Source organism: Chiloscyllium punctatum, chromosome 15 (assembly GCF_047496795.1).
Source record: "Chiloscyllium punctatum isolate Juve2018m chromosome 15, sChiPun1.3, whole genome shotgun sequence".
NCBI classification, from domain to species: domain Eukaryota; kingdom Metazoa; phylum Chordata; class Chondrichthyes; order Orectolobiformes; family Hemiscylliidae; genus Chiloscyllium; species Chiloscyllium punctatum.
The window spans coordinates 37,840,599-37,861,746 of NC_092753.1; the positions used below are offsets into that span (position 1 = coordinate 37,840,599).

A 21,148-nucleotide genomic window follows, 5' to 3' on the forward strand; every position below is an offset into this window, starting at 1 on the left:
TAGCATTGGCATGTACGTGAGGATGAGTTGGAGCCTGTGAAGGTTAGACTTGAGTCCTGATTGCTGATGGAATATGCTGTACTGGGAGTCTGTGAGGCTGTGAGTGCAGTGGGGGTTGGTGGGGGTTGGTGGGGGTGGGGAGGCATGTGCCCCATGAAAATGCATTCACTGAGCATGAACGCCAAAGTATGATCATTGAATTACTAAGACACTGTTACCAGGTCCACAGGACAGTCTCCAGGAATTGACCTAGCGGTCCATGTGCTCCGAATCCAATCTCAAAGTTTTCCTCAGAGGCTCTAGTCACACTCTAGGAACAACACAAATCTCCTGCAATCCTAACTTGGTGTGCTTTTTACTTTTAGCCAATTCTTCCACAGTCAGCAAGAGATTAGATATGATTGTTCGAAATCTCTGTTAAAAGCAGCAATTGCCTTGAAAATATACAAACTGTTTGATGTAGATACTCATTGTACATGCTGCTGGACCTCCCGCTGTCAGTCAGAAGTATGAATCATGTACAGCTGCATGCTGAAATTGTTGTAATGTGAAGATGCATGCTGTCTTTCAAATGAAGTTTGTGAATAACAAGTCTCAACCCTCATGTCTGAAGAATATTTCCCATGTTTTGCTGACCACTTGTGCACCCTTTCCTCCCGGTCTTGGATATTTGGCCCTCGGATCTCTTACCCATTTTAAAAAAAACAGTGTGTCTTCTAAACTATCCCCCTCTGTTTCAACATCCAATTTCCTCACAACTTTGTGTAGGTCTTGGAATGATTTTTTTTAAATTTGAGAATTAAGGCACTATGGTAATGCAAATGGTATTCTTCACAATGCTTGCTATTTCTAACACTTGTGCTTAATGAACTGAAACTGACTTAATTTTATCATTTGTTGTAAAACCTAACTATAGTTAGTGCTTTGATTCTTTCGTAGCATCCTGTTTCCCACTGTGTGGCATACGGAATAAATTTGCAAGGCTTCCATTTTGACTCTTGTTTCTTAAATAAAAATGTCACAATATCAGGCACCTGCTGTTCTCAGTTGTTCTGATTCACACTTGGAAATAGAAATGACATTTAAGTGGGAATGTGGCTGATACATTCTTGACAATAATTCAAGGAATGGATTCCAATAATTATGGTCCAACAAACTTGATGCATTCTTTTACTTTTGCAGGTGGTGCCTGACCTGAAAAGGATCACGCAGTAACTGTGAAATGAGTGTAAGCCTTGGCTAAATGGCCACATTATTGTGTCTGAGTAAGAAAGTACAAATCCCACTTCAGAAACTTCACACTGTGAGCCAGAATAACACAACAATACAATACTGAATAAGTGCTGCTCTGTCAGAGGTGACAGGTTTGAGATGGGATCTTAAACGGAGGCTGTGTCTTTGCCCTTTTTATTTGTCTATAGGAAGTTGACACCATTAGTGAGGCCTACTTTTCTTGTCTGTCCCTAATTACCCTGGTGGATTTTCAATCCAGGATGGTGTGTGGCTTGGAGGGGACCTTGCAGGTGATGGCATTCACATCCATCTGCTACACTTGTTCTTCCAGGCAGTAGCAGGTTTGGTAGGTGCTGTCGAAGGTGGCTGGCAGAAGTACTGCAGTGTAATTTGTAGCTGGTACACATTGCTGGCGCTGAGTGTTGGCAGTGAAGAAAATGAATGTTGGCAATGATTAATAGGCTGCCAATTAAGTGGGTGGCTCGGTGCCGAAAGGTGTCAAGCTTCTTGAGAATGATTGGAACTGTACCCATCCAGGCAAGTGCAAAGTATTCCATTACGGTCTGAATTTGTGACTTGTAGGTGGTTTACAGCTATTGTGAGATAGGAGATGGATTATTTGCTACTGAATTCCTAACCTCTAACCTGCATCTACTGCCATATATTTATTTGGCTAGTTCAGGTCAAGTTTCTGTTCAATTTTAACTCCTAAGATGTTGATACTAAGGAATTGAATTTTCAGGACGGTGAAACCATTAAAAGTCAAAGAGAGATGGTTAGATTCCTCCACATTGGAGGCATTCTTTGCCTGGCCCGTAATTGGCCGGAATGTTATTTAACACATCAGCCGAATTCTAAACATTGTCTAGCTCTTTGTGTAGAAACTGTTTCAGTATCTGAGAAATGCCGAATGGTGCTAAACCTTGTACAATTGTTAGTGAGTTTCCTTTATTCTGTCCTAATGGTAAAGGGAAAATCATTGATGAAGCAGCCAAGGGTGCTCCTTTGTGCGATGTCCTTCGACTAAAATAGTCGACCGCCAAGTTCAACCATTTTCCACTGCGCTCGGTATGACTCCAGCCAGCAGAGACTTGTCTCCTTGATTCCCATTGACTACAGTTTTGCAAGGGCTCCTTGATGCCATAACTTGTCAAGTGTTGCCTTTCTCATCTCCTCTTTTAAATGCAGCGTTTTTTGTCCATGTTCTGAACTAGGCTAGAATGAGGTCAGGGGCTTTGGCAGAATCCAAACTGAGGCTCAATAAGCAGGTTATTCCTTTGCAAGTCTTGTTCATTGGCAGTGTTGATCAACACTGATTGAGTTGAACTTGTCCTTCGTTTTGTGGACAGAATATGCATGAGCAGTTTTCCATATTGTCGGAAGCCAGTGTTGTAGCTGCACTGAAACAGCTTATCATTGAAATGTTGTCAGGCTATAGTCTTTGCAGTATCCGGTGCGTTCAGCTATTTATTGATATCATGTGGAGTGAATCAAATTGGTTCAAGATTGATAACCGTGATGCTGGGGATCTCCAGAGGAGGCTGAGATGGATCATCTTCTGGCCGAGTAAAACATTCGTAGGTTAAAAATAATTTGACTTTGTTTTTTAACCCCATTGGTGTGTTGTGCTGGAACATAGGAACAGGAAAAACCCAGTCAGCCCCTCCATCTGCTCCACCATTCAATAAGATAATGGCTGATCTGTAGCTACCTCCATATGCTTGCCTGAGGCCCATATCACCTGATGTCCCTGATGGTAAAAAAATTAACAATTGAATTAGCATTGACTGCCATTTATGAATGAGAATTCCAATTCTCTGCCACGCTTTGCATGTAGAAGTGCTTTCTAACATGTCTCCTGAATAGTCTAGCCCTAATTCTTAGACTATGCCTCCTATTTTTGAATCTTCAACCAGTGGAAATAATTTCTCTTTATCTTCCTTATCTTTCCCTGTTGATATGCTGAAAACCTTAATTAGATCACCCTTTAGTCTTCTAAATTCTAGAGAATAACAGCCTAATTTGTCTAATCTCCCCCTCATAACTTAAACTCTGAAGTCCTTCTATACCTGCATTGAGCTCTCTCCAGGGCCAAAACATCCTTCCCCAGGCCTAGTGCCCAGTACTCTGTGTAACATTCTTATAATCCAGCCCTTTTGATATGAGGCCAGCATTCCATTAACTGCCTTGACTACTTTCTGTACCCGTTTGTGACATTGCAAAGAACAATGCACCTGAACCGCCCAATCTCATTAAATATGCATGGTATTTAACTTTGTTGCCTTCTAAAAATAGCCTGATCTGCCCTTTCTTTGGTCTGAAATAGATAACCTCACAATTGATTATGTTAAAATTCATCTCCCATAGTTTTGCCCATTCATCTAATTGATCAATATCCTGTTGTAATTTTATGCTGTCGTCAACTCTTGTCTATAATGCCGCCCAATTTTGTATCATCAGCAAATTTGGATAGTTTTTTTTTAATGCCATTACCCAACTCATTAATGAATATTGTGAGCAATTGAGGAAACAACATAGATCTCTGTGGGATATCCACTAGTCACATCCTGCCAATTTTGGTACTTACTTATTTTTCTACCTCTGTACCCTGTCACTCAACCAATTCCCTTTTCACGTCAATAATTTGCCCTCAATTCCATGGGCTTCCACTTTAGCTAGCAGTCTCATGTGAGAAAGTTTATCAAAAGTCTTCTCAAAGTCCATATAAACACATTCATTGACTGCACCTCTGTCTACCACCTTTTTACCTTTTCAAAAAAAACATGCATAAGGTTAGTCAGGCATGACCTACCCCATCGTGAATCCACACTGACTCTCCCAGATTAACTGAATGTTTTCAAGGGTGATCAGTTTCATTACCCTTAATTATAGACTCCAACAATTTCCCCACCACAGATGTAAGGCTAACTGTTTACCCTTCTTAAAACATGGAGTAATGTGAGTAAATTTCCAATCCAGAGGTACGACTCCTAAATCCAGGAAACTCTGGAAGATTCTGATTAGGGCATTGACAATGTCCTCTCCTACCTCCTTTAACACCCATGGATGGAAGCTATTAGGTCCTGGGGATATGCCATTCTTTAGTTCTATTAATTTCCACATTATTGATGATTTACTTCCACTAATTTTATTTCGACTGTGCCTCTGATCCTCTTAATTTTCCTGGGACTTGAGTCAAAGTATCCTCCTATGAAATTCTGCTGTGAATACTGAAGCCAAGTAATTGGTCAGCTTGTCTGCTATTTTCCCATGGTGATTGACAATATCCCCACTCTCCGCCTTCAGTGCGCCAACAGTACTCCCTTCACTTAACTATAAAATCTCTTATTGTCTTTTATTTCCCTTGCATATTTCCTTTCATAATTCTCTTTAGCCAATCTTACAAGCCAGTTTGTGTCCCTTTATTGGTCTTTGTATTTGTCCCATTCCATTGAATGAGTATTAATTTTTTTTCCATTTTCATATGCCTTTTCTTGTCATTTTATGCTGTCCCTTCCATCCTTTGTTGTCCTTGGTTTTCCTTAGCATAGCTACAAATTACTTCTCAACAGCGTTACATGTCTCTTTGAACACCGTCCATTGACAGAGCTTTCCAGTTCACCATGGACAGTCTCTGCTTCATCGCATTAAGTCTGCCTTACTAATACAAAATTGTAGTATTTGATATTTGCTTTTCTCTTCCAAGCACTATGTGAAACTTGATCATGTTATGATCACTATTTGACAAATGTCACAAACAACTGGATCACTAATTAAATTAATCGTGCCAAATCAGACTTATTGCTCATTATTAGATCCAATATCACTTGTCCCCTTGTCTCATCCAGGTCATATTGCTATAGGAAACTATCACGGACCCACGTTAGAGATTGATAAGGATGAGGTCAAATAGCTTCTTCCCTGTTGTTGATTACTCCACCACCTGCCACAGACACATTCTGGCAGTTGTTTCTTTTTTGTTTCATTTAGTACTGGTGCTACTAAGCCACTGTTGGTGATCAACATTGAAGTCCACCACTCAGAATACATTCTGTACTTGGGAACTCTTTCTGCTTCCACCAAGTTGTGTTCAACATGGAGAATTATTGATTTGTCAGACAGTGCTTATTTGAGTGAGGATTTAGGGAGTAATCTGCAGGATGTTTTCTTGGCCATGTTTGACTCAATACTTGAGACTTTGAGTTCCAAAATCAATATTGGGGATGCTCAGGGCAATTCCTTACTGGTGATATGCCACTGTGCTGACATCTTGGGTTTGTCTGTCTTGATGGTGGAGTAGGACACACCTGTGGATAATGATAGGAGTGTCTGATACATATACACTGTCTCTGAATCTTACTTTACAGATGATTCCAGGTTGTTGCTTGACTATTGCGCTGTATAGCTCTCCCAATTGTGGCATAAGGTGTTAATAAAGAGAACGTTCAGGCATCTTCAGGACCAAGTTTTTCATTGTTGCTGTGGTGCCAAGAACAATGTTGTGTAGTGCATCCTGTTTTACTCCTTTCTTTAGACTTAGTAACAGTTTTGATATAACTGAGTGGCTTAAAGCTACGTCAGAGGGCAAATGAAAGTCAACCAAATTGTTGTGGATCGAGAGTCACAAAAAAGGTCAAACCAAGTAAGGCTTGTAGATCTCTTTCCCAAAAGGACAAATAGATTCACATGAACAATTCTATGACAGCATTTTTCTGCGTTTTAGGATGGAACCAAAGAATGGTGACACTGTACAACAGTATTCGCTGTGTTTTGTAACAAAATACAAATGATAATAAATAAATCAAATTAGGGTCGAAGTCATCCCTAAGCACTCCATCAGCATCACTGTAATCTGGTCATTATCTCAGTGCTGTTTATGGAACCTAGTTGTTCACAAATTAACCATCATGCTTGCCACATTACAACAGTGAGAACAGGATACTGTCAAATCATGAAATGTACAAGTTGTTTTCTGTACACAATGCATAAAATGTTGATGCATAAAAGATTAATCAGTTTGTGTCACCATTTTCTTTTCTAATGTTTTAACAGAGAAGGGACTAGATTTAAGATAAACAAGTAAATGATTGTATTACAGTAATGGGCAGGCAAATATCTTACCAATGCATCAAATACCGAGATTGCTCACAGCAACTTCTCGGCTTTCACTGTCAAAAAAAACAAGAGTAACACTCTAATTTCAATTGCAAGCAGCAATGTGAATATGTGAATATTTCCAAATTTGATTACATGGAAGTGAATTGGAGGCTTGCAGTTCTTATTTTACAACAAATAAAATTACATCACGTCATTGTATCACTTTAATTTATGACACTGGCGTTTGTTTTCCTTCATTTTGAAAAGGAGAGGAAAATATTCTTTAAATTATTGATTATACTTGTCCCACTTGTGATATTCATTGTGATGTTCAAGTGTTGCCATATAAAGTGAAAGCAAATCTTCTCATTCAAAGGAACATTTGCAATGCTGTATTATATCACTTTTGTGTTCATTTATGTACCAACAAAGTAATATGTTGTGAGGAAAATGTCACATTGAAAAAATAATAGGTGCAATATGCTGGTCTGCTTTTTACAGCTGTGTAGTTTCTGATCCTCGACTTTCAATGAGATTAAACAGCATGTTTTGAATGAACACCCTCTTCACAAAATGCTGTCGTGGAAGTTGGATGGATAACTGGTGGGGAGAGGTTACATTTGAACTAACGTTACAGACTTTTTACAGAATTTCATGAAAAATACACAATTTCAGAAGAAAATAAACATTTGCTTTATGTTAGCTGTTTCCTAATCTTGATTCACTATTGTGAAAAGTTTGCAACAATATATGAATGGAGGTCAAAGGACAAATACAGAATGACAGATCAGATTTTTTCCACTGATTTGTTTACAATTTTGACACGAATGTGACCTGCGCCTCTCCTTTGCCCATCTCTTCTTTGCATTTTTAATTGCAATGCAACAAATAAAGTACCATGATTATCCCTTCATCTTGACTAGTTTAGGATTGGATAAAACTTTTAAAGAATCTAATATTTTTGGTTATGGATTCCCTTTGCATACCTACAACACAGGCGGTTCAAGAAGGTAACTCACCATCACCTATTGAAGGGCAACTAGGGATGGGCAATAAATGCTGACCCAATTAGCAAAGCCCACATCCCATGCATTTTTTCTTGAAAATTCCAAACTTGCACTTCCCACCAGAGATCTTCTCAGCAATGATGAGGCAGCTTTAGTTGAGAGACAACCTAACAGAAGTGTATAAAATAATGCTGGGTACAGGCAGAGTTAATGGTAGTTGTCTTTTCCTTAGGATGGGGGATTTCAAGATTAGGTGACACATTTTTAAGGTGAGAGGAGAGAGATTTAAAAGAAGACATGGGACGTTTTTTTTCACATAGGGTCCTTCATGTGTGGAATGAACTCCCTGAGGAAGTGAGTACAATTACCATGTTTAAAAGACATCTGGATAAGTACATGAATAGGAAAGGTTTGGAGGGATTAGGGCCAGGAGCAAGCAGATGGGACTAGTTTTGTTTGGGATTATGTTCAGCTTGGGTCAGTTAGATCGAAGGGTCTGTTTCTGTGCTGTATGACCCTGAAACGTATTGACTGACCTCCATATCAAGCAAAAAGTCATCAGCATGGAGGTAAATTAGCTTGGAGGGGAAACTTCCATTGTGTCAGTCTGATTACAGCATTTCATTAATTTGCTTACCGCATTGTTGGGGCATCCTCACAGTTGAGCTGGTGGCCTGCACAGTTGGTGGGAGCATGATCAACCAACAAAATGAGAAAGAGATGGGAATATAGGAACAGGAATAAGCCATTTAGTCTTTTGAGCCTACTCTAACATTCCATGACATCATGGCTGATCTGTGGCCTAAGTCCATATGGGCTGCCCGTTATCCTTAACACCTATGCTTTTCGAGAATGTATTTCTCAGATTTCAAATTAACAACTGATCTTGCATCCGCTACCATTTGTGGAGGAGAATTCCAAACATTTAACACCCTTTGTGTGGAGCAGTACTTCCTAACATCTCCCTTGTACAGTCTGGCCCTAATTCTCAGACCAAGCCCCTAGGTTCTCAAGTCTCAAACTACTAATGGGAGTAGTTTACCTTTATCTATCCTTTCTTTTCCTGTTAATAGCTTGAAGACTTTGAGATCGTCCCTTAAGCTTCTAAATTGTAGTGATTGTAATTTGTTTCTTCTTGAGGCCTTAACAGTTCAGTTTAGCTGCCTGTCTCAGTGTGGTCAGGAGCTGACACAGTTGTCATTCCAGTGCTGGAGAAACTCCTTGAGAGTGGGATGCATCAGGGTCTGTCCTAATTGTTGTATATTTATGCCCACACCAAACCCCCCGACCCACCCCCACCTCCCACTCATAACCACTTTCGAGCTTAATTCCATGGGCTGGGAAAATTCATTTCATTACCTCTACAGAGCTCAGTCCACTTTTATTCTTCAACAGGAAACCAAATGGAATTCTTCAGTTCTTTAAAATATCAGCAGGATAAGTAAATCAATAAAATACATAATGCATGTTAATTTAGCAATGCAGTCATTATTGAAAGACTTATTTTCTTTCTCTGCCTTTTACTCATGCCAGGAGCATTTATCTGGTCAGTGCACAGTTCCAAGGGAACCTTTTGCTATCTGGACTAAGTGGCCATCATTTATGTAGCAGCTTCACTTGTGAATATTCGAAGGCTATTTATCAGCAGGACATAAGAACTGAGCCCAAACCTCCTCATTTAATATCCAAGCAAATACATTTTCAGTAGAGGCGTTGATAATAATTGGGAGGAGAAACTCTTGGATCATTTTCCCTTTCTAAGCTGCACATTTCCACCCTGTAGTTATTCCCTCTTAAAGCATTAATGTATTTTGTGGTGCCCTGTAACTTGCCAAACAAAAATCAATTTATTTGGTATATTTGAAGAATAGATTTGGATGGGTATATGAATAGGAAGGGTTTGGAGGGATATGGGCCAGGTGCTGGCAGGTGGGACTAGATTGGGATATCTGGTCGGCATGGATGGGTTGGACCGAAGGGTCTGTTTCCATGCTGTACGTCTCTACGACTCTATCTGAACAAATTTTGGTTTTTACAGTTCACCTACTCCAAGCACAAACTCCTGCTGAGTCTTTAAAGAAGTTCTTTGTTTTTGAGATCAATACTTATTTTCGTTAAAATGAAACTTATACATGACTAGATGTCAAACTATATTTGTCCAAAATGATCTAATTTGTTCAATGATTAATTATCTCTTCGCACTATAAGGTGACAATAACAAAGGAAATACTGACAATACACAGCGTTTGAAAAGACAAGGTATATTGTAAAACGTGTGTAATCTAACAACACTAGGATCAAATGGTGCCTGTTCACTGAACATAGTTCATGTTATTTTCAGAATCAAACAAAAACAATATATTGACATGTACTACAACTTGGCTTCGACCCTCTCCACCTTTTAATTCTTTTCACTGGAAATAGTGAGGGAAAAATAGTTTGAATATTCAGCTTGTTATTTTACAGATTAACAAGATCTATGTTTTATAAAGCAAACATGATGCCCACAGAGGCTTATTGGAGATGCCGGTTGGTGAGGAGCCAAATGATGCAAATTTTACTGCATTGATCTTTCAGTTAAAAGAACTTCTTCAAAACAGATTTGATCATTTTTAAAAGAAATCAGATCAACACTTGTCCAGAAAGAAATTTGGTGCTTAATAGCTGTATCTTTTTTATAATTAGTAGTACAGGGAAAGGGGGGAAATGCTGATACTTTTTTCATATTATCTTGATTTTTTTACTGTTAGCTGAGCTGTGAAAACCACATTTGCAGACATAAATGTTTTGACCCCTTTGTGATAGCTTCTGCTAATGCTTTCAGTGAAAAAGGATTGAAGTAACAGCAAAGATTCGGGATGTTAATAAATCTTACTTAAATGGGAATTTGAAAAAGAATCTGAAGATTTTAGAATAGATTGCTTGAAATGTAGCCATTTAATAAGTTGTGAAAGAAACAAGCTGTTTTTGACCAGATCAAACTCCCTCAAAATATTCAGAAGATCATCTCGACTCTTTTTCTTACTTTAAAGGTAACTGCCAGGTGTGGTGTTCCAGGTACAATTTGATTGGTCAAACTATTCAACATTAAGGAAAACATACTTCATTTTTACACTACAGTTAAGATATAGACAAAACAGAAAGAAAACAAAGTGTTGGCTTAACTGTAATTTGAACAAAATGCTTAACAAAATAATAGATATATATACTACTACTAATTAACTGTTTCAATATAGTAACGCCCCATAAACATACCGTTGGCAAAAAGAAAATTCAATAAAACCACTTTTGTCACAGGCATTTCTCCCATCCAGGGGGGAAACATCAAGAGCAAGCTCTGAAATTATGAGTAGCAGAGCGAGATGTACTGTAGCTTCCAAACTGAGCTTCAAAGCTCCAGCAACTGCTACTGAGAAACTAAAACTCAAAATCCTAGCTATGTGGGAGCTTGACCCCACCCATCAGGCTGCTTCTATTGTTCTAACTCTTATTTAAAATAAAACCCGAAGCCTCACCAGCTGTCTACTTTATTGGAGTCAAATGGACAGATTTGAACCTCTGTTTTAAAACCTCTCTTCAAACAAATAGCCGGGAGAAAATACATCTCTTAAAGCCATTCTATTATCACAATGTTCCTCGAGCTGATTGGTTCTTTACCCTTCAAGTTTTTCTATGTTCTTCAGATTTTCAGCTTTGCTCATTTTTCTTCTCTCAATTTCCATCCCTGCTCCTGATAGAATCAGTTGCACATGAATCTGTTGGAGAACTCAGTTAAATGTTCCACATCATACTGACACATTTATGCTCCTTTATCTTTTATGTTGAATCATTCACAAATTATAACGAAATCAGTTTAAATCTCCTGTTTAACATTGAAACATTATGTATTTTTCTGTTGATGAATTTTAACATGATCAAACAGAAACATTTACTGTAAACAATTCCAGTGCTTTAGCTTAACAATTTAATAACAGAAATGACTATGCAATTATATGAAACATAGCAAATTACTATGGATGTGATCTATATAAAGTGTCAAATAGCACATCCATTGGAGCCATTGGTGAGTTCTTGTCCTGGTGTAAATGTGAAGTCACGGTTTGCATTAATAGTCTCTGATTTCCCTAAATACGTAACACTTCAATCATTTGACTCATTTTGCCTCAATCATTATTAACAGGACGTCTTACATTGTATGAACTCATTGAGCCAATCGTTTCATTTTTAGAATTCAAGATCAGATTTGAGAAAAGTATCCTGATGAAATTAACATAATATTCACACATTATTTGGAAAGTTTTGGCATGATGTTTTAACTGCAGAAAACAAGCAGTTTCAGGTTATTTTCTTGACAGGAAACACTTAATGTTATTCTATGCTGCTAATTTATGCTTAATGTATTCTACTTAAAATTTGTGGTTCTCAAAAGCTTCATTAGGATTTGAAGGAAAAAGTTGCATGGTATTGAGCCTTATTTTACATACTATTTATTTTCTTTGGAGCTGTTAAAAACATGACTGCTATGTTCACTGTTGAACTCAAAAGATGCTTGCAGCTGTACCTGTTTCACACATACAGGAACATGCTCAGAATGCTGCATCACATCATCTTCCATCTTGAAGACACCCGAGGCTTCATGGTATTTTTAAAATCTATTTTGACATATTTCTCATTGAACCCCATGCTGCTTCATTACAATCCTAATTCATTTCTCTGTTCATCTCTTTTCTTTGTTATTTGAATAAGTTTTTTGAAGTTAACCGATATACTAATTGGCTTAATTGTAAAAATATGTTATATCGGTGGAGCTAAACATCTATTGTCATCACTTGCATGGCCTGAAAATTTCATACTTTTAAATTGTAAGATGTTTGTTAATGTCCAATCTTTGAGTAATTCCCCACTCTGTTCATTAACAGCTCTATAAAACTTATGGTTGCAAGTGGGGAAGAAGCAAGGATTGGCTAATTGTTTAAAATGTTTTGAGTGATCTCAATTTGTATATTTATTTATCTATCAAGTTAGAATAATGATTTATGCTCAGCGACATCATTAGTGATACACATTGACACTTTATTACGGAGCCTGTTTATTTGTTTGTGAAATTCTATTAACACAAACTAATATTACTTGGCCGTTTGCTGAGAGTGGGTAAATTTTGATGTTGCAAAAAAAAACGATGTGGCACAGGCTTTGAATGACTTTCAAATGATTTTAACTTCCCTGCTTAATGGAGGGGGTAAACACTGATTAGTTTGACTCCACATAACTCATCATGTACCTTGGAAAAGGGGATTTTTTATTCAGCAGGAATATTTTTGAAGTAACTTTGGCGACAGGAGAATAATGCTGTATCTGTTTAAGTGCTTTGTGTTTAAAGTCCTCAAACCTGATTCTATGTTTTCAACTCTATGATTACGGAAACTGATTTGAAAACTTCCAAGAAATTTGCATTTGCACTGTGGGTAAGCTTATGATAAAACAATCTTTGAAGGACTATTTTCAGAAGCTAAAGTGCCATATTTACTAACAGTGTGATCAGTTATGTTGTTTGAAATAATTTTTCAGGATGTTGATGTTTTGTCAACCTCAGTAATGCAGTTTGTTATTTCAGCTAGTGATTATTTGTTTGTTTGTTTGTTGTTAAATATCATGTTATATTTTCACACTAGCAAAGTATTAAGGAAGAGAGCATTGTAACTGTGCTGACTGAAGGGATGTTACCAGAGCCCTCTTATGTGCCTTCCACCTACCTGGCCGAGATACACCAGCTTCACCAAGCTGTGTGTGATGTGGAGGCTCTGCTCAACTCCCCTGAGCTCCAAGTAAAGGACTTTGAAGATTTCTCCAAGCAGGATGCTTGCTTAAAGGTAAGATATGCTGAAGTGATAAAATATAGTTAACTAGGACCAGGGTTCAATGAAGCTTGTACATGCAGTTAATCATAAAAAAAAGGCTTTGAATCACATTGTTCATAGCTGTTATTAAACCCCATGCTTCCTCTGAATGTGCTACTCTTCAACTATCTCAACCCTAGCCATCAGACAAAGCTTTTGAAATTGCTATGCCTGACTAGATAATTTGATCTCTCAGAAACACACCGAGGTCAGTCAGCCCATTGAGACTGCTTCACTACTTAGCTCGTCATTCAAGCTCTATTTTTATAATCAGAAGCACTGACTTTCTTTCAATATCCCTTAATATCCTCATTTCTCATAAAATTCCCTTTTAAATACCTTAGTTGATTTTGTAAGTATGTTTCCTTGGAAGAATGGTTTTTCAAATTTGTTTAATTCTTTGTCTGAATTACTTATCTGACCTGAATTACTTATCTAACCTGAATTTGCTTACTCCAAATTCCACTATCAGCGAGAAGAGTTATTTTCAACATTCCTTTTCCATATTCTTCATTATTTATACAGAGGAACTGAATTCTGATTACTTTGAAACTCTATTTAAAGACCTTTCCTAATATGTGGTACTCAAAGTTGAATGTAGTATTCCAGATGCATGCTCTGTAATGGCAATAATACTGTGGCATTTGTATTCTAAACATGTTGTGATCCAAGTAGTCTTTTTGATTATTTGCACATGAATTAACTTGTAATGACATGTGTCCGAATCTCAAAATCAATTTGTTTATCTATTCTTCAGAGCTAACTCATTTAGAATGTCGTACAAACTGGCATTCTTATTTTCGGAGTTCAGTCTTACACTTTCACTCATGAAACTGTTTTCTTCATTCACTTTGTATCTCTGTAGTTTTTAAATTTCTACTTTTTTTCAATTTGTTACCATCAAGTTTAACTAATTTGAAAGCTTTGGTACACGCCTATTATTAAATCTATTTCACAATGAAAGATTAGAGTCTCAGTGTAAAAATGACTAACTATCCTATTCATCCCACATAGCAAGCTTCATTTCCAATCATTTCAATTGTAGATAGCAGATACCTCAAGCGCTTCTGTGTATTAATTTATAACACAGTTGTTTGCCATCTCCATGATCTTACTCCCTTTGTAACTTTGTCAAACAACTTTTAGATTAAAATCTGGTATATTTCAAAAGACAAAATATCACTTTCATGACTTAGCGGATAGAAAAAAAAACTGAGAGGTGAAAGAAGGTTCACTAACTGGTGAAATATGGTGTTAGCCTTACGCAGTTGCCTGTTTTGACAAATCTTCATGATTGATTGGATAAAATGGGAATATGTTCCTCTTCCTTGGTTAACACCAATGTTTTAAAAGTGGCTTGATGATTTGTTCTTTCATTTTAATCCTTCTCTTCTATCCGGTGTGGGGAAAAGACTCAAACTGGAATTTTAAAGAGAATCATTGGTGACCATGCAGTGGAAAGTTATAATATGCTGCTGTTTCACATTGTTTCTAGGCGTACAATAATTTCTTCACATTTAAAATTTCTTCACAATGCTTTAGAGTCTAATCTCAGTACAGAAATCACCCAACATAGTTTTTTTTCTTCTCCAACATGTTGGTTTTAGACTGGTATATCCCTCTAAGAATGTGTACAACCTCTTAGAGGTCAAAATTATATCATTGTAGCTTTATAACTTCATGTCCAAATATCAGATAAAAGGAGTGCTTGTTTTTTTGCAAATCCACACAATTTTTTTTTGCAAAAATCCAAGTAGGCTGTATTGTAGCTCACATATACAAATGCAAATTTATTTCCCTGCATTTGTGACAAGCACTTGATTTTTTTTTTTAATTTTATAGTTTTTGAACATTGTTCAATGTGTGTACGTAGAACATAGAACATTACCGTGCAGTACAGGCCCCTCAGCCCTTGATGTTGCACCAACCTGTGAAACCAATCTGAAGCCCATTTAATCTACACGATTCCATTTTCATCCATATGTCTATCCAATGATCCTTTAAATGCCCTTAAAGTTAGCGAGTCTACTGCTGTTACAGGCCGGCCGTTCCATGCCCCAACTACTCTCTGAGTAAAGAAACTACTTCTGACATTTGTAAGTACCATGCCTCAATTAAAGCTATGTCCCCACATGCTAGCCATCACCTTCTGAGGAAAACGGTGTCCACCCTATCTAACCCTCTGATTATCTTATATGTCTCAACTAAGTCACCTCTCAACCTCCTTCTCTCTAATGAAAACAAACTCCATTCCCTCAGCCTTTCCTCGGAAGACCTTCCCTCCATACCAGGCAACATCCTAGTAAATCTCCTCTGAACCCTTTCCAAAGCTTCCACATCCTTCCTACAATGCGGCAACCAGAACTGTATGCAATACTCCAAGTGCGGCCGCTCCAGGATTTTAGGAAACTGCAGCATGACCTCATGGCTTTGAAACTCAATCCTTCAACTAATAAAATGCGAGCCAACACATCGTATGCCTTCTTAACAACTCTATCAACCTGGGTGGCAACTTTCAGGGATGTATGTATATGGACACACAGATCTCTCTGTTATCGAAACTACCAAGAATCTTAACATTCACCCTGTACTCTGAATTACTGTTACTCCTTCCAAAGTGAATCACCTCACACTTTTCTGCATTAAACGCCATTTACCACCTCTCAGCCTAGCTCTGCATCTTATCTATGTCCCTGTGTAACCTACAACATCCTTTGGCACGATCCACAACACTACTGACCTCAGTGTGTGCTTGACCTCACCCTGACTTGTTACTCCTTGAAAAGCATTGACCTTTGCACGATATTTTGTTTTTGGTGGCAACCAGATCTTTCTATTACACACTTCTCTTGATTAACACCACCAAGTCATCTCTTGTTCCTTAACAAATATTAGATATGATCATTGCTGACACCAATTTTAATGATATTGATTGCCCTGGTTACACACAAGTATTGCCTTAGGTTTAATTGAGCTGAACTATTAAATTGTCATGAGATGCAGCCATGGGCACAGTTCTATCCTGTTCTGAAATAAATCTGCAGAAGCTACAAATGTAGCTTGTACTTTTGTGTGATGGTAAAATGGGGCGGGGGGGGGGGGGGAGAAAAAGGAGATATATTTGATTTGATTAATGAATATTTATTTCCTCATTAATACATTCATCATTGTCATTATCAAGCAGTAGCACGAAGGAAACTATGCCTTACAGTTTTCAGCTACTTCTCTGTTAACTAACATAAACTTTGAGATGAACTTCTCCAACAGTTAAAAATCACGCAACACCAGGTTATAGTCCAGCAGGTTTAATTGGAAGCACACTAGCTTTCGGAGCGATGCTCCTTCATCAGGTGGTTGTGGAGGACACGATTGTAAGGCACAAAATTTATAGCAAAAGTTTAGTGTGATGTAACTGAAATCATCCATTGAAAATTCCCTTGATTATCTGTTGAGCCTTTCATCTGTTCGAATACCATGACAGTTTCACTTCTTTCACGTGTAAATCACAAAACCTTTTTTAAAGCTTGCATTCACAGGTTAGCTGTAACGTTTGGTGATAGCTAGACAATATGTTGAAGGTGTTGGCCCCCTGTGTTCTCTGTCTATGCCATGATGTTTAGATTGATTCGAATCTAAAAAGTGAGATAACAGAGTTTCCAACGCCGGTATCTCCAAATCATTCTCAAACAGTTGCCTTTGTTACATAAATATATAATGTTTATAAAGCCAAAATGTTAATGTTCTAATTTATATTGCCTATTATCATATTTAAGAATGCTGAAACTGAATTTTTCATTTATTGTTATGCATTTCATGGCTGTTGGTATGACTCGAACACAGAGCTAGGAAATCTTTTAAAACATTTTCTTTGATATATTTTTATTGAGAAAAAAATGGATTTTTTAATATTACAAGTACAAAACAATGCAATTCAAAACAGTACAAAACAAACCCAAATGATAAAAAAAACCCAACCCACCCTCATGTACAAATGTATAAATATATATTGAAAAATATAAAATTTAAAAAAACCTAAACTAGCTATTTGACTAAGTAAATAACCAACAACAAACAAATAAATAGTAATAACTCTGTCGCCAAACAAAGCACTCCTACATTCACAGTTCCTCCTCCTGGATATTGGACTCGTGAAACACAATCATTACGGCTATATAAAAGTCCTTGTTAATGCAGCAGATAAATCTGTGTCCAGATATTCCAAAAAGGGCTGCCAAGTCTTGTAAAAATTCTCAGTTTTATGGTGTACCATATTTGTGAGAAAATCCAGGGGAGTATGCTCCATAACAATCTTCTACCAACCCAACAGGCCTGGGGGTTTTTTGGATATCCAACCTGGCAAGGTATTTTTCTTGCACAGAACGTGAGAATATTGAAAAGATTTTCTTTATGCACGTCTGCAGGAAGTGCAGTGGATAGGCCCAAAAGGAGACAGATAGGATCCTTCTCCGCCCCTACAGCCAAAATCCTCTCCATTGCACCCGCCGCAGCACTCCAATATGTTTGAAGCCTATCGCAAGATCAAAGACAATGGGTAAGAGTGCCCATGCACACCTTGCACTTGAGACATGCTGAAGATGCCCCTGGTTTAAATTTTGACTTCAACACCCAGTTCTTTCCCACATCTTGCAGAGTCGATCAGACTCATCTAAGGTGGTACCCCCCAATTGATTATATAAAGTACTGTGTACTCTTAGCCCTTAGCACCACTACCCGCACAACCCCCCCACCCCGGTGTCACTTTTGCAGGGGTCAGTCAAAAGTGTGGTCTTTTTTTTGAACAAAGTCCCTGACTTGAAAAAAAACGAAAGCAGTCTCTATTAGATAACTCGTACTTCCGTACTAACTGATCAAAGGGCATCGTTACGGCTCCCTCAAATAAATCACCCATGCAAGACACACCCCCAGCTGCCCAACATTTAAATCTTGAATCTACCATACCTGGTTGAAAACCCGGCATATCCATGAAAAGTGTAAACAAATGTATTTTGCCAGTATTGCCTTCCCTCTGTCGAATTGCCCTCCATACTTTAACAATATTGATGACTATTGGGCTATGACAATATTCCCTAACTGTCCTCATCTTGTCCAAAAACAGCAAACTGGTAAGGGGGCACCTTGCCTGGGAGACTTCGATATCTAGCCATATTGAAAGAGGATCCCCACAAACCCAATCACTCACGTAGGTCAAAGGCGAGCTTAATTAGTCATTTTTAACATCTGGAAGGAGCACCTAAATGGGAATCTATAGTCACCCTTAAGAGCTAGCTCCTTTGTAAGACCACCCATAGGCATAGCCTCTGATTTAGCAAAATTAATCTTATACCCTGAAAAAGCGCTAAACGCGCAAATGCATTGTACCAGGCAAGGCACTGAAACTGCTGGATTTGTCAAACAAATTAGGACATCGTCTGCATGCAACAAGATATTATGTAATTTTGACCCCACTTCTGGAGCTGTTATATTGGGATCCCCATTAATGACCTCTGCCCATGGTTCAATCACCAACATAATAAGCAATCGTAAAAGGGGATAGCCTGCTGGCTGACCTTAAAAATGTTAAAATTGCTTGATCGTACCCCGTTGGTAATGACCATGGCGAGAGGTACACCATGGAGAACCTTTACTCATCTTACGAAGACTTTGCCCAAACCAAACCGCTTTAGAGTATAGAAAAGGTATGGCCACTCAACTCGATCAAATGCCTTCTCTGCATCTAAAGAACTCACCAATCCCTGTTTTGACTACTGTTGGCATGCTTGAATTACGTTAAGTAGCCTCCTAACGTTATTGGAGGATCTGTGACCCTTTATAAAGCCCTTCTGACCCTATTTAATAATAGCAGGTAACACAGTCTTCAGCTTAATGCGAGAGCCTTAGAGGGGATTTTAAAGTCCAAATTTAAGATAGAGATGGGCCTGTATGAAGCACAGTCTTCCGGGTCCTTCCCTTTTTTAAGGATAAGTGAAATATTGGCCTCTCTCAGAGATGGTGGGAGACCATCATGACTATATGAATCATTAAACATTTTCAGCATCAGGCCTTACTTATAAGTTCCTTGTAGAATTCACTGAGAAGTCCATCAGGACCGGGCGCCTTTCCACGCTGAAGCTGCCTCACAGCTTCTTGCACTTCTTGTTCTGTTAATGGGGCATTGAGAAAGGACTGTTGTTCGGGAGTCACACCCAGGAGCTTCAGATCTCTAAAAAAAGGATTCCATTCTAGCCTGTCTCTCCTCACAATTCTCAGACTGATATAATTTAGAGTAGAATCTCTGGAACGCCACATTAATCTTTTTAGAATCACATGTTAGGTTCCCAGACCCCTCCCTAATCGCTGTAATGGTTTGTGGGGCACTTCTCTTTCTGGCAAGGTATGCTAAGTATTTGCCTGCCTTGTCACCATGCTCGTATAACCTTTGCTTTGCAAAAGCCAGCTCCTTCTTTGCCGTCTGCGTGAGCACAGAATTTAGTGCAGACCGCAGTGCCGTAATCCTCTGAGTTGGACCAACGAGGGTCTGTCAAAATAGGCCTTCTCGGCTGCCTTCAACCGTGCTTCAAGGAGACATTGCTGCTCACCCTTCTGCCGCTTCCTGCTGGTGGAATATGAAATAACTAACCCCCTAGCATAGGTTTTGGCAGTTTCCCAGAGAACAGATGAGCTATCAACCGAGCCTATGTTGATGTCTAGGAGCGCCCAAAATTCCCTAGAGAAATATTCCACAAACTTACTATCCATGAGGATAAAGGGATCCATTCGCCAGTACCTTGAACCCTTAATCTTAACCATAAGGTACACTGGAGCATGATCAGAGATGGTAATATTACCAAATCGTACAAGATGCCACCAGATCCTGGGTTACCGCAGGGGTCAGAAAAAAATCAATCTTCGTGTGACATCTGTGCGGATTGGAGAAAAGTATAAAAAGTACATAAACTGAAACCACTACATTTAACAAACCTACAAAACTATTAAAAATAAAAAACAACAAACTCCAGAACTCACCCCTGCCCAGAGGGGTATCCCCAGCATCTCACGAGATTTCAGGAGCTGGTTCTCAATGATCTTTCTGGAGTCCTAAGGAATCCTGATGACCTGGGTTGGGTGGGTTAAAGGATAGTCCCGTTCCTGCTGTAATGCGAAGCTCTGCAGTGCGACCTTCTCAGATCGCCGCCATCTTGGGTCTCCCAGGAAATTTATTTTAAGCAGATTGAGGCGGCTGTCTAACTCGACTTCAGTTCTGATCCCGTTTTCCTTTCAAAGTGGGACACGTTGATCTTCCAGAATCCATATTGTATTCTATTTGTATATTTGATTAAATGGGTTGCATTTTTAAAAGAGCAAATTATCTGAAAGTTTTTCTCATTGAAATTCTTGCAGAGATTATCATTACTGGATCTGGTTTTTAAATTATACCACACAAGTTGACAGAAAGCGGCATTCAATTCCTATCAGAGCTGTTTGATGTTCAACAAATCTTATTTACATCATCAAGGCATGAAAATCAAATAATCGGAGCCAACTTCAAAAACCTGAGTCCCATTGGGAAACTGATTAAGAAAGTAGAAGATAATAGGATCCAGGGTAAATTGGCATTTTGGATCCAAAATTGGCTTAGTGACAGGAGGCAGAGGATGGTAGTAGAAGGCAATTTGTCTGACTGCAGGCTGATGTACAGTCACAGGGATCACTGCTAGGTCCCTTATTGTATGTGATGTTCGTAAATGATGTTGATGAGAATGTGGTGGTGGCAGTGGGATCGATAAGTAAGATTGAGGTGGCCAGGTGATTGAGACTCAGGAGGAAGGTCTTAGTTTACAGGAATGGGTTGATGGTTGGTCAGATGGCCAGATCAGTGGCAGATAGAACTTAACTTTGATAAATAGCCCTGATAAA

At 38.5% G+C, this 21,148-nt stretch overlaps 1 protein-coding gene across 16 annotated transcripts in view; it reads left to right on the forward strand.

Moving 5' to 3' along the window:
* The window catches only part of dmd (dystrophin), a 1,983,813-nt gene that overhangs the window by 1,081,108 nt on the left and 881,557 nt on the right, over positions 1–21,148 (forward strand). For all 16 annotated transcript variants that reach the window (XM_072585000.1, XM_072584994.1, XM_072584999.1 and 13 more), the window contains one exon: positions 13,010–13,207. In XM_072585000.1, coding sequence (XP_072441101.1) covers positions 13,010–13,207 — 198 coding nt within the window. The remainder of the gene's footprint in view (positions 1–13,009; positions 13,208–21,148) is intronic.